At 42.8% G+C, this 14,694-nt stretch overlaps 1 protein-coding gene across 5 annotated transcripts in view; it reads right to left on the bottom strand.

Moving 5' to 3' along the window:
* The window catches only part of clstn1 (calsyntenin 1), a 38,514-nt gene extending 30,758 nt beyond the window's left edge, over positions 1–7,756 (bottom strand). For 3 of the 5 annotated variants that reach the window (XM_047607896.1, XM_047607889.1, XM_047607913.1), the window contains exon 1: positions 7,320–7,755. In XM_047607896.1, coding sequence (XP_047463852.1) covers positions 7,320–7,401 — 82 coding nt within the window. In that variant the 5' untranslated portion in view covers positions 7,402–7,755. Of the gene's footprint in view, positions 1–7,319 lie in introns of all 5 variants that reach the window. The other 2 variants (XM_047607882.1, XM_047607904.1) reach the window with 1 other exon arrangement.
* Positions 7,757–14,694: the final 6,938 nt, after the last annotated feature.

Raw genomic sequence — 14,694 nt, 5'->3', positions numbered from 1 at the left:
GTTAGTTGAAATGTTTCCTTCCAGTGGAGGAACAAATATCACATCGTTCAACAATACTCGGACAAATTCATTAAAAACAAATGCGTTTCTTAAAGGGTTCTTAGTGGAGACATGCGAGAGTTTAAGAAACCACAAAGTCTGGTATCTCTGAATGTTTTCAAATACATGATAAATTCCATTACGTCCTTCAGTGTAAATGTTTTATTTGAGTCCAAATGTTTGACTAATCTTGCAAAATTTTAACTAACTTTGAAAATTCATTGTTATTTGTATATACATGTATTGGATCAATGTAATTATGTGTTGAAACTTTTTGTGCTGCCATTCTTGGATCTCAATGGGACAAACCTGGTTAAATAAAGGTTATAATAATAATAATACTTAAGCTTAGACAGACTTTAATGATCCACAGGGGAAATTACTTTGTCACAGTAAAAGTAAACACTGTTAAAAACTAAAAGAACGATAAAATAAAATAAGATTAGGTTCAAATAAAAATAAGTATCATCTCTTTCATCGCAGTACTTGTTTTCTTGTTTCATTGTATCATCCTTGTATGGAAATAGATTCCGTGTCTATTTTTGTTCATTATCTTTTATGATTTTGTATTTTATTCTATTATTTTACCCTCATTAGTGCAGCTAGTGTAGCTGTAGTAGCTGAGAATGAAGGAGGCATAGCGACCAGAGTAGCATCAGCATAGATGGTGATGGCATTGAAATAATGAAAATAAAAAAATGTTTATAATAAAACAAAAAAAAGTACATATATTCTCACATTAGTGAGTTTAACTCTGGTTGAAAACATCGCGGCTCCTTTCATGGTGGCCGACGCCACTTCCCAGTCATCTGGCCAACTTAATATTCACAACTGAATGACCCATTGTTGACAGTTCACCGACTCCATTCAGCTCGCAAAGGCCCCAACGAGAGGAAAAGTCACCGCCGACCCCAATCGAGTCCAGTATTCTCATGGCCCACAGTGGCAAATCACCAAAACGGGAACGCTTCAACATCTTAGCACATTCAGAGGGATTAACTCATGTACACATTCTTGAGGGGCTTGAGCCGTGATCCTTCCAACAGTGGCCGCACTGTGACACGCTCGGTCAAGATCTCGACCCTGACGTCTGGGCTTAAAAGCCTTTTGTTCTTCCGAGGAAAATCTCTGAATAAATAAAATGAAATGTTAGTTAGTATGAACAGAGATTCTATGTGGGGGCTAAACCAAACAGTTATTCTCAGTAACATGTTTTTGGAGACGGCTCCACAGAGACAGCAGTTTAATAGCAACAACAGCAGGATTGACGTAATGTTTGTTGCCGTCTGAATAAACACGTATCAGATTTCTATAAAATGTGGTGTGAAGTCACGACCCAGAGGGAACAATTGATTGGGTTCAACTGTGAATAGCACCACCAGGCAGCCGTTTAAAAGGTCTCTCTTAAATGCAGCCAAACCATTTTGTGCCTGAACATATTTTCCTCCATTTGGTAATTTTCTCAGATATCATTAGAACCCTTCATCCCACTAATTTTATCCAATCTTTCTCACATCTCAACATTTTTTTTCATTATTTCAACAGATTTTTTATGTAAATGTCTTCCAACATCTTGTTAACAACACTCACTTAGAAACTACAGTGAATTTGGTTGGCATGGGCGCATAATAGTAAATGTCTATAGTCAGTGTAGTATACACCAATCAGGCACAACATTATGACCACTGACAGGAGAAGTAAAGAACATTTACCAACTTGTTACAATCCCATGTTCTGCTGGGAAACATTTGGACCTGGCATTCATGTAATTGTGTATTTTGTTGAACTGCAGTGAAAGCTGAAAAGCTAATCTCTTGGGTGGTTGAAAGTCATGTGGTTGTGCGGTGGCAGCATTGCTGGTTGGTAGCTGACTTCTAAATGTGTTTTCCCTGGGATCTTGGCACAAGGGATTGTAACATCTTATTCTGTGCAATAATGAATGATAGATGTTACCTAAGGCGGATTTCCATACACGGCCTACCTCCACACCGTCCCGCACCGCCCACTTTAAATCGCTATTTCCACTGCTAGAAAGTGGGCTGAACGAGGCCAAAGGGATACTTTTCTGGGTACTTTTTAGTACCTCCTCTGTGGTTGGTCCGAAGTAGGTGAATTGGTGAAGAAAATGTGACGTAGAACGCTGCTTACTACTGATTGGTCAGGAAAAAAATCACTAAATCACCAGGTACAAGCAGGATGTTTTGGTTTTGACTAGAGAGATGAATGTTTTTGACTAGCTGCTCGCTTTCAACTTTCTGCTCTCTGGTCGGTAAATTTTTTAAATGATGACTGGAAAAGTAATGTTGTTCTGGACCAACCCGGAGGTGATGGCTTTTCTTGTCCTTGTTGGGAGAAGAGAGTATACAGCGGGAGTTGGACTCGGAACGACAAGGTTATCGATTGGATCGTGGCTGAGATGGTCAAACTTGGCTTTATCAGGACGGTAAAACAAATGAAGGAGAAGCTTAAAAAAATTAAAGGCCGATTATCGGGCAGCCAAGGGCCACAACAATACAAGTGGTGCTGATTAAAAGGTCCCGAAATGGTATGAGGAGATGGACGCGATATACGGCCACAGACCAGGTAGCGCCGGTAGGGAAGCTAGCCTTGAATCCATTACACTGTTGGCGCAGTCCTCCGCTAAGTTTTTATCTTTTATTATTTTCATTGTGTTCTGCTTGAAAGCTCATAACTGCATAACAGTTATTTTCTTTCGTTTGTTGGTCGTTGGAACATAACTTTACTGTGTAGCCCGCTGTTGCTAGTAGCAACAAGCGTGGGTGTGGCTAAAGCCCGCAAAGCCGGTGGGAGGGGGGATCACACCTAAGCAATGGAAAAGGTAGTTAAAAAAAGCTGGCGAGGTGTGGGGCGGTGTGGATGTAGGCCGTATATGGAAATCTGGCTTTAAATATGCACCACCCACCTACAAAAGACGAGACACTACCCTTCCAATAGCAATGACACAGCTTGATGGCGGCAGCCATCCCCAGTGGTTTAGGAACAACTATAAAAAACATTTACAGCACAAGGTGTTGTCCTGGCCTCCATATTCACTAGATCCCAAACTGATCAAGTATCTGCAGGATGATCCCCTCCCCTCGACCTGTAGGACCCACAGTCACAACTGTTTTGTAGGCACACCAACACAAAATAAGGTCACAATGTTATGCCAGATCGGTGTGTCGTCACCACAGTGGAAGCTTTGCACAAGCGAAGTCCCTATATTAAACGGGATGCTCTTTAAAAGTCACGGCTGCCATCACACAATCAGAATTCGAACAGCACACTGAAGGGACGTTGCAGGTTCAGTGAGGATACAGCGTGTACTTTTGATTGCATCCGTGTTCAGTGACTGCATAAAGCCACGAGTCTTGTAATGATGCGACACTGCCGGAATAGATAGATAGATAGAGCAGATCTGTCAGCATCTAATCAGACCCACACACGGACGACATCAAGACCGGATCCGTTCAAAGAGAAACACGTGAAGGTCAACCTCTAGACAGCATTTAGGAAGGGATTATCTCCCTATACTGTCACCTGCGCTGATATTCAATATCGGTCATTTCTGAAGCGAAACAAGCTTGTAAACTGACGCAGAATAATGGCATACAACAGTGCTGCATGCAAGAGGCGAACAATGCAGTCATTGTCATATCGTGCGTCCACATACTTTCTGTGTTTCATAACAAAGCAAAATGACATACGTCACACAGATCGCTGCTAACTTTGGAGGCCTGGAGAGAGAAAACATGAGCACATTCATCTCCTCTTGGTCGATCGCGTCAATGGACGGCACTCGCTTTGGTTTCTGGTGACGATCCAGTGATGAGAGACTGATTTTGTCCGATGCTTGACCCGTATGAGATGAGACGCTTTTGTAACTTTTAACCACTGATGTTTAAAACAGTTGTGACTCATCAGGACATGGGTCGTCTGAGGGTGTCCTGTGGTGTCTGGCAGCACAGGGGAGGGGGGGCCTTTAAGTCATACGGGTTGAGGGGAGGGGTCTCTGTGGAACATGCATGTTCCAGTACATCCCATAGGTACTTGATCAGTTTGGGATCTAGTGTATTTGGAGGTCAGGTCAACACCTTGTGCTGTTTATCATGTGTTTTTTGAGTCGTTCCTTAACTGTTTTTGTGTGTGTGTCTACGTCAGGCTGCATCCTGTTTGGGGAATGTCATTGCTACGGGGTGGGGGTGTCTGGTCTGGTCTGGTCTGGTCTAGGTAGGTGGTACGTGTACAGGTCGAGGTCGTACAGGTCGATGTTATTGACTTCACCTGTCAGTTGCGGCTGATCAGTGTAAAATAAACGCAAAATTTCAATGCGTTTCCTATCAAGGGCGAATCTTGGAAATCTGCCACACAATCGACCGACAAATTCTATTTAAAAAGAAGAATATTGACCGGATGCATGGCTCTAACTGTAACTGACGTGCAATCTTCAGTGGATCAATGCTAGCCTCCTCCAGCAGACGCAGGCTTACGTCTGACCTGTAACATGTCCCAGTCACGTGAGGCGAGCGCATATGTTAACGCAGCGGCGCACAAAGCAGGAGGTGTGGGGGGGGGGGGCATCCAATTTGTTCAACTAGAATTACTTAATTCGATGATGAATGGGCCAAGAAACTTCCCAGCAGCCAGCTTCTCCTTTGTCCGACTTTGTGTGCACAGAGGAAGCCCGTGCATCTCGGCAGAGTTAATGTTTGACTCTGCAACACTGGGGACACGGAGCAGCTGCTCATGGTAAACAGAAGAAGAAATTAAATTATAAAAAGAAAAAAATGGGACGAGAGCAATAAATGACAATTAAAAAAGCATTTAAAGGAAAAGCAACGCTTTAAATGTTGTCCCGCTTCACACAAACACTGGTGTTTACACCAGTGTCTGCTGGCAACCAGTGTAATGACCCATAAAGTAGATATCAGAATTACAATGTGTGCCATAAACATACATTTGCGGCGGCTCCTTTAAAGTTTGCCACGTCACCTGAGATAAATAGTCCTCAATTCACCTCAACCTCTTTCTCAATCTGTTCCTGCAGCGATAACACCAGACCATTGTAAACACCTCTAAACGGGAGAATTCAGGAAGCACTTGACCAACGAAATAAACGCTTTGCTTCATCGTCTGCTGCAACGAAGCTGGTAACGAATATTAAAAGGAAATCAGCGGCCGTGAAAACACAAAGCCCCGAGCGACGAGAGGCGGTGCGCAAAAATATGTGTGCCACCTTTGGTTAATAAAAGATAAGCCCTCGACAAGATGGTGGTTTCACGTGTTTCCTTTGCCGATAAGGACGGCAAGTGCACTTTGCTCGCGCTCAGGCTCCATCACAACAACAGGCCGGCGCAGGTTACCGCTGCAGGACTTTTCCTTTTGATCGACGGCAAAATGAATTAATTTCGGGGTGGGGCAGTGCACCTGCTTTCACATAAAGGCCCCTGTTCAGACTTTTGTGGATACGCGGCGCACTCACTTGGCCAGTTCATCGGGTGCACTTAGTGAAAACATTCTGTTATGATAACCCAGGGTAATGGCGACTTTAAATCGCACACTTGCAAGAAAACAGGCAAAAGCACGTCAAACACTCCTTTGAACGCAACTTAACTTAATCCACTCATTTCTTGGCAGGTCTGTTTGAACGTACTTCAAATTTTAGAAAGGCAGGACAAAGATTTGTCATTACGCCCAGGCATTAAGTCGATGTGACAAAACATTAGGTACACTAGTGAAAATGAATGCACTCTAAGATAACAGTCCTGCGTGAAAACGCACCTCTGAGACTGTTGTAACGTTCAGTTTACGTTGAAACGGCGTCAGAAAGGCGGTGACTCAACTGCACGATCATTTTGGGAGGACTTAGTTTGCGGTGATGTTGAAATGGATTTGCCAAAAATAATAAAACGTGGTGCAAACAATAGCCTAAATCAACAGCACTCTCGGTTATTTCAAACAAATGCCAAATGCCATGACCCGCAGGAAGATTCGGTTTAGCGCGGGACTAATGTATTAGAATCCATTCATCTCACTGGTGTACCTAACGAAGTGGCGAGTCGCTCCTCTTTTTTTAACCGTCTTTACACCTTTCATAACGCATGCAGTGGGTGCAGCACTGAAACAGTGGCCTCCAGACAGCGTTGGTGACTCTGCCCGGACACGCTGATATGGACGGTGACTAATATTCACCTGCCCTCGCACACCCTGGGGCAGGAAGCTCTCACTCTCACACACTCACACACACACACACACAGACAGAAGGGGATGGATTGAGTTTAAAACCACAGTGTATGCATCCAGGCAGTGAGGGTGTCCATGTCTGAGCCGGTGTGACCACCCTGCAGCAAAAATAAAGACCCCCCCACCTCCTCCATCATCAAATGAAGATGCACTTTCAGATCAGTTTATACATGAGGGATGTTTTATTATTATTATTATCATTTTTACTTAAGCACATATATGTTTCCAAATCCACCGACAAAGCAGGGGCATGTGAGGAGGGATCTGCAATGCGTAGCCAATCGAGCACCACAACGCTGCCAAGCCCAAGTATTAGGCCCTTGGATGGGGAGGGGGGGGTGTCTGGTTTATAGCACTGGATTTAACAAATAATATTATAATAATTATAAGGCGAATAAACAGCCTTAATTCAAACGCACTGATGTACATTTGAAATTCAGTACAGAAAGTGCCAGACACGAGCGAGTTAAAAACAAAAATGAGAAAGTCTGCAGGAGGGTGAGGCTTTTTTTTATTATTATATTTATTATTTAAATCCTGAATAAAAATGAATGTAAAGCAGCGACTAGAAGAGACCAAAAATAGAATCGATGCAGATGCCTGAAGGAGGGGAGAAGGAGAAGGAGGAGGAGGGGGAGGAGGGGGTCGCTTTGTAGCCTTGATATTATCTCCTAAGTAGCACACTGTGGATATTTAGGATAAACACGCACGCATGTGTTTTGTGCGTTAGGTTTGCGGGTGTTTTTTTTTGTTTATATATAAGTTTTAAGGGGTAAAATTGACAGAGCATCGCGGGATGCACTTGCCACCGGGCACCATCCACCATCCACCCGCTGCGGCTCCGGAGCTGACCATCCCCTGAACAGGTTCCCTGAACATCCCCCTCAGGACCGCACAGCCCGCCTAACCTTCCCTCTTATTCTGTTTATAACCTCCAGCCACCAAATGTTTACTGCACATGCAAAGAAACGAGAGAAATCTGTCTGCGAAGCACACAAAAACAACGCACAGCGGGGCATAAATCCCGGCTTAGTTACCTTTAGCTGCCTCCACCGCGCATAATAGTCCGAGGACCAGTCCGACGGCGGATGCAAATCGTGTATTCCCTCGGAACCGCATCCCGACTTCGAGTTGAGCCGCCGTGAGGTCAAACGCAGTCTGCTTCTCCCCCCTTCTTCTTCCCTCGTCAGACAGGAGGAAGGTTTTCCCTGGCAATAAGAATAAAAAATCCAGGGGATGTGTGTCGGTAGCTCTAAGATGGCCGTCGCCGCCGCTCTGCCTCTCTCCGCTTCAATCTCCGCTTCTCTCGCAGTTTTGCAGCTCGCTGCGTTCACGGACTGCGGGAAATGTGCCAGACACGTCCTTGTGCGCACAGAGCCTTTTTTTTTTTTTTTGTGACTACTCTTTCTCCAGATCCAGCATTACAAGCCACGGACGGTACAAGTAAATAACGCGTTTAACGCGTCTTGTGACAATTAAATGTTCTGCTGGGAAACTTTTGGATTCGCGTGCGGATGTTGATTAGACATGTACCACCCACCTAAACCAGACCAGTCACACACACCCCCGCCCCATGGCAATGACACTCCTTGATGGCAGCAGCTACCTCTGACACACACAGGCACACACACAAAAAACAGCTTAGGAACAACTGTGGGGGGGGGGGGGGGGGGGGGGGGGGGGTACATGAAAAACGGAATAAGGTGTTGACCTGGCCTCAAAATTCACTAGATCCCAAACTGATCAAGTAAATCAACTGTGTGATGTACTGGTATGAACCTGATCCACAGAGGCGCCTCCCCTCGACTCATAGGACCCAAAGACATCCACTAGTTGAACACCTTGGCCATTCTCTGATGAGTCACGTCTGTTTTGGAAGCTCAATGGGAGACCTACGCAATATTAGGAAAGTGGTCATAATGTTATGCCTGATTGGTGTATGTTGCGTAACTTTATAATCCTACCTCACACAGGAAAAACATGCTGCTGCTATGTCTGCATATACTACACTGGGAACACTTTTTATTTTTTACTTTAGTTATTGTTTACTTTAGTGTTAGAAAATGTCTTTATCCGTCGTACCTGTGCACTTTATCTCTCCCCTGTCACAAAATGTTTTTCGATTGCTTTGTATATCTGGTACATATAACTAAGACATTTAATTATGAATACCGACCAAAATTCCCCATTTGAAGCCAACAACGCAGCCTGAAAAAAAAAATGCATTTTAGTGAACATTACCTGTATGGAAGTAAAGTGGTATAACCTGGAAAACTGGTGAAACCAGGCATCTGGCCTAAGGTCCCGATGTAATCTGTGTCAGCTGGTTTGTCCTGATCTAATTTGCCATTTTTTTGTGGTCTGCGTTTAAGGCATAGTTCCGAACCACCTGACTAAAAGTCTGCCTTTAAAGATCAAAGAATGTCTAAAAATGAATACATGAATCACATTATCTCACAGCAAAGCCCAGGTTGTATTCGAGGAAAGAAAAACTAGCAGTTCATTTTTGTTCCATAGCAGATGGGAGCTCTTAAAAAGCTTCCAAGAAAAAAAAACATTATTGCAAACACCATTATATCCTGTAAAAGCTTAAATTATAAAACTAATACATTATAAAATGTACAAATGACTAGTCGCAGATACTGAAATATGCAAAAGTTTCATGTGTTTAGAGGCGGTCGATCCACGTTTGTACATTCGTAGCTGTGCGTCACTTCCAAGTTACACAGTGGGTTTCACAATTCTGTCTGCAGGTGTGAAAATCAACACCTGTCTCGTATCTGTTTCCACTCACGGCGTAAACACCTTTCTTTGTTTGTGACCAAAATCTCTGAGGCAAAATGACAAGAAATGTCTACAACGGTTCATCAGTGTTGGTGTAGCGTTCCTGTTCTTTATTATCACCCAGTCCCACTAATGTGACGACTCAAATAAATAGATGAAACAACAAGTAGGTTTCTACTGGACGTGAAACCACCTGAAACATTTATGAAACAGATGTTATCTGAACGTTTGTCATTCATAGGCTTCTAAAGAATGAATTTTACTCAACCAGCAGTGATGCATTTGATGATTAAGTGTGCAGACAATGCAAAACAATTGTGTGCGTCCATGCATAATCTTTAAACTTGCTGTAGCAACTCTTCTTGCAGCGTTCAATGCAACAAACATCAACACACATACCTATAATGTAAAATGTGACATTCCCAAACTAGAAACATTGGTGTACTGTACAGTCAGAGTTGGAGAAACAACAAAAAAAAACACAAAGAAGAGTGAGAAATGACAAATATTGTACGATTATGATAAATAATGAACTTCGAAATGCTGTGCTAAGCCAAATTTTAACCACAATGTCTTCATTAAACTGTATTTATAGTCTCTCTTTCTGCAGTATGTGCCCCCAGGTTTCTAAATCAAATTTATATACCCTTTATTGTTCTTTTCAATCATAGCTACTTCATGTCAGAACCTGCAGCGTAAGTAGCCCTAAATCCGAGCTTGGGAGGAGAGCCTGAAGGCAACGCGCGTCCAACTGACGTCAATACTGTTATTGTGGGAGCGTGCAGCTCGTTTAGCTCAGACGGCTAAACTCAGACTGAGGGCCAAATGCCTTCTGGTGCTGCAGAGGAGGTCTGTGAGGACAGCAGGCAGCATCAGAATGGGAGAGGGCAAGGCTGAATTAAATGCAACACTTAAGAGAAGGAGCCCGCGGGCTAACAAAGCCCCCCCTCCCGTATGATTAAACACGTCTAGAAATTTGAAATTGAATTGAAAATCTGTTTGGCTTGTAGTCCTTAGATATAGACAGGATTCATTGTCATTCACAAGAAGATACACAGAACAATAATTTGTTGCATTGCCTCAGCACAGTATTAAAATATGCAGCAGCGGACAGACTGGCTATGTGTGAAAGTGGGTATATGGTAATGACAAATCCTACCAGTTTATTCAGCAGATTGCAGAGTGCAGCATAACACAGAGAGTATTGCCTAAAAGCAGGGTACAAATTCAGCAGTGGAGGTGTGATAATAATAAAAAACTTTATTTGCATAGCGCATTTCATAAAACATTGCAGCTCAAAGTGCTTTACAATAAAAGAAATGACTTTAAAAGGAACATAATGGCATTTAAAAGCATGACTACAAGAAGAGAAAGAGGTAAAAACAACAATAAAAGAAAAACTCTTGCCCTAGAGTTGGAGCAAAGCTTTCACCATGGTTGCTGACCTGTAGTCGTGAGTACACAAGATCTAGATATTACTCAGATTTGTATCCAATAAAAAAAACAACATATAAGCAGTAATGCAAATAAAGCAATCTATTGCAACAGTTGTTTTTGCACAATGTGCAGAATGCAGGTTTACATACAGCACGCTATAAAGCACAGTACATGATCAATAGTAATCTGTAGCCAGCCCATTAATTATCTCAAAGGGTTGGACATAATGTAAGAGGCAATGTAATAACGGATGTAATTCAGATTGATACGGTGTCTACGTTTCAGTAGATGCTATATCTTGATTGTTGTCTGCTTGATGTACTTTATTTTTATTTAATACGGCGATTTTTATGTTACTGGAGGCTGTTGCGTTTTCATTTTTCGTCTGTGGGGACCAGAGCGGCCGGACTTGTTGACGTCCGAGCTCAGAACTAAAAAGGATACTGAAGTGAACCATTTAACCTTATTTCAGATGTGTTTTCATCGCTTTTTCAGTGATACCAACTCTTATTGCTTAAGTCCAGGGAAGAGGACACTTTCCTTTTGTGTTTACTTGTTTTCTTTGGTAGGGGAGGATGGAGAGAGAGAGCATGGGAATGGTGCTCCGGCATCTGCTTGTCCTTTCATAATGCTCACTTCTGCACACATGATGCCCACAATAGCGTGGAGGATCTCTCTGGCAAAGAGGGGAGCCACAGAACATCCCGCCTTAAGGCCGTGGCTGGATAATCCAGGCGTGGAAAAATTGCCATTTCAACAACATGACTCCACCAGAATGTGCATCTGAACCCCAAAAACATTCCTTAATCCTTAAGTCTAGACAGGCAAGATGGGAAATTCATCCATGCGGTTTAACCCACATAGGGACGTTCAGGAAAACCCCTTCTGTGACAGAGGCTTGAACAGAATTCAGTGCAAATAATAATTAGTATCGTAATGATCATTTATGGTTCAGTATTCAATCCTGCAGAAAAAAGGCGCAAGTGCACGTCTTCATAAATTGCAAATGTGGGTGGGGACTACTGTCTAATCAACACCCTCAGATATAGATATAGATATAGATATAGATATAGATATAGGAATAGACAGCACTCCCAAGAAGAAAAGGATGCGTTGCAATCAGAGAATTACAGAGCAACCTTGATATGCACGGCTGCTACTCATGCAAATGCACCGAGCAGCTTTAATTTGTTTTCTTACAAATCAGGGAGACTGTCGTGAAAAGGTCAACAGTTCGCAGTGGAGTAAAGGTGACAAGTTTTATTATGTGGTATTCTTACACGTTCAACAGTTTCAATAAAAACGCATGTCAAAATGAAGGCCAAGCATTAGATCTCAGCTGAGCCTTGATGGCTGCAATCATCAGAGAGCGGACATAGCTGTGTGAGGCCACAATTAAGCGATGGGTCTATAAACAGGGACAGTCTATGGACATCGGGGCAGCAGAAGAGCCGAGGCACAATGCCCGTTTGTCTCCACTTTGGCAACGCATGAAGTGGCCGAGAGAAAGTGGAGGCCTCCCGCCCCCGCCCGGCTTCTCTCACAGATGTCCGGCACAACGAGCTGGGGACAGAGCGGCCATTATCGTTCATCTCTGAGACAATGGCAGGCAATAGGAGGGCCTGGTGGATAGGTGTGAGGCATGGAGAAAATGCTCAGCGAGGTGTTACTTCCTCCAGACCAACTTATCTACTGCTGTGAGCGAAAGACAACCCTGTAGAGATTCCCGCGACTGTTGATGGTTCACGTTAGACTTTGTGTACTTTTGTTAAAGAGACGTTAACGAGTGTTTTCTCGCCCTCCTTCAAAGTCGGCATCTTCGTGAACTGACCTCAACGTGAACGCCTCAATTATCCAGATTTTCAAGATATATCCTACTCACAGTAAAGCTGAATTGCACAATTTTTACGGTCTTCATAGTGGAGAATATCACTCAACATTTAAAAAAAAAACTCTTCCAGCAAACTTCACTGCATAAAACTCATTGAACCATTGTGAGTATTTATACGTGTGTGATTTTCCTTGCCACCATTGAGTTTCTTCATCTATTTAAAACAATTGCACCAGGAGCTGAGCTGATCATCTTGGAGTTGGAGCTAATCAATGTACCAGCATACCGATGTATTTGATTACCCAGCGTTCGGTATGCTGCACCGCAAGACACTGTTTCAAACTTGACCATTTTCAATGTAGCGCTTCTAAACACACATGGTACGACTGCGTCACTGCCAGCGTGGTGAAGATGGAAAGGCCCCAAAAAGTGGCGTGTCATTTTTTGGGGAGGACAGTCCCTGTTTTGGAAGACTTGTCACCCAGCTAAAGCTGTCCCAGAAAATGTCCTCAATTTTAGCTTTTTATGAACAACAACAAAAAAAAAAATGTTGCATGCATACTACAATTATTACGGTAGCTGGTTGTGCTGCTATTGACATTACAGATATAGCCCCTTAAATATGTTTAAATATGAAGACATATTTCAAAGTAAATGAAGCCATAAACCCATTTCTTCATATCATCTTGATAATATTTTGGGAGTTTTTTGTTTGTTTTTATCTCCAAGCTGTAAATGTCCCAGATTTCCACAGACCTGTTTTACTACTAGTGTTAAATAGTCCATCCTTAGTCAGTCTACTGCATTAAATCCTCTCTCAGCCAGTGGAAAATGGTGTGAACAAAAAAATATTGTGCTACCGTCAGAATTTTGAAAAATATCTTGATATACATTGTTGGTCATACCCTAATCACTGCAAAAAAGAACAAAGAAAGATGTCATATTTATTCGCGTGCACAATCGTTGAGCCGACTAAGGCGGAGGGATGGTGCTCTTGTCCAGGATTTGACAGAGGTGGACCAGGTCATGCATCTAAGACCAGCCCAGGTGCGTGAGCCAGGTGTACCTCAGGATATGGAGATGTCGAATTTGTAAACGCGGAAGATTTGACACACTGCACTAACTTGGCAAGTTCATTAGGTACGCTAGTGAAAACGCTTTCTGTTGGAAGAGAATCTTATCTTCATGAAGGTTATGGTGTTCAGCATTTGTTTCAAATAACCAGGAGACCTGTTGATTCACGTGTGTTTTAATCCCCCCCCCCCCCCCCCATTTAGGTCAGAGGGCTAGAAAATAACAGAAACACCTTTAATTAAGTCCAGTTCAACAGCACCACTGACTACATCCTCCAATGTGATCATCCAGTTCAATCACCAGGTCTCTGACACTTTTTCAACATAAACTGAACGTCGTAACTGTCATGAAGCTAAGATTTATTACAGAAATTTATTCATTTTCACTAGTGTACCTAATGTTTTGTCAAGTTAATGTTTTTTCGATGAAATGAAGCGTTCATACCTGAGAGCAATGAGAAATGTATCTCCTACTTTACTAAAACGTTAAGAATAAGACTATTTGGCTATCCACACTGAGTACTTTAGACAAACCTGCCAAGAAACATATGGATTCATTGGTAAAGATGTGGCAAAAAAATGTGTCTTTATTATTTAAATCTTCATTTAAAGTTGGCATTGAACTTATGTTGTGATAATAAACTAGAATGAGAATTGTACATTTAAAAAAAAAAAAAAAACATTTTGCAGATGTTTTCTAGACCAAACAACCACAGTTTTCTTCCTCGACATGGCTGCTCAGAATAAAATAAAGAACCCCACATTACCATTCGTCTCAGAGGCTGAGCTCACTCCTTCACCCCCCGGACGAGGATTTGGGGATTAGATACACCACATTAATAGGATGGTCGAAGGTCACGAATGCCTCATGGCTGCTCGCATTATTATTCAAAATCCTTTCCGAGTCAGTTTCCACTCGCAGTTGTGCCGTACGGGTGGATGTTCATTCACGTTATCCGAGACGTTACCGTGGGCTGCAGTCACGGTGGGTGGTTGGCAGCAAACGCAGCATGGAAATGACTTGAACGCCATCATGGGAACCAAAGCGGTCTTGACCGTTACTTCTCAATATTCTCCTTCCTGTCTTTCGTCTAGACTGCGGTTTGTGTCATTAACTTCTGCAGAGGTTTCCTTTCTCGGCCCTCGTAGAAAATGCAGGAATCCCGTTATCTGTCCCACTTTTCTGATAACAGATAACACATTGTAATTTCTCAGAAGGTAATTGTCAGGGTGCCGAAAGCTTTCCGTAATGACTTCCTCCTTTACGAGTGGTCTTAGAGTAATGAT

Source organism: Mugil cephalus, chromosome 1 (genome assembly GCF_022458985.1).
Source record: "Mugil cephalus isolate CIBA_MC_2020 chromosome 1, CIBA_Mcephalus_1.1, whole genome shotgun sequence".
Lineage (NCBI taxonomy): Eukaryota > Metazoa > Chordata > Actinopteri > Mugiliformes > Mugilidae > Mugil > Mugil cephalus.
Note: the sequence above shows the minus strand (reverse complement) of the source record. Positions and strands in the feature narration are given on the sequence as shown.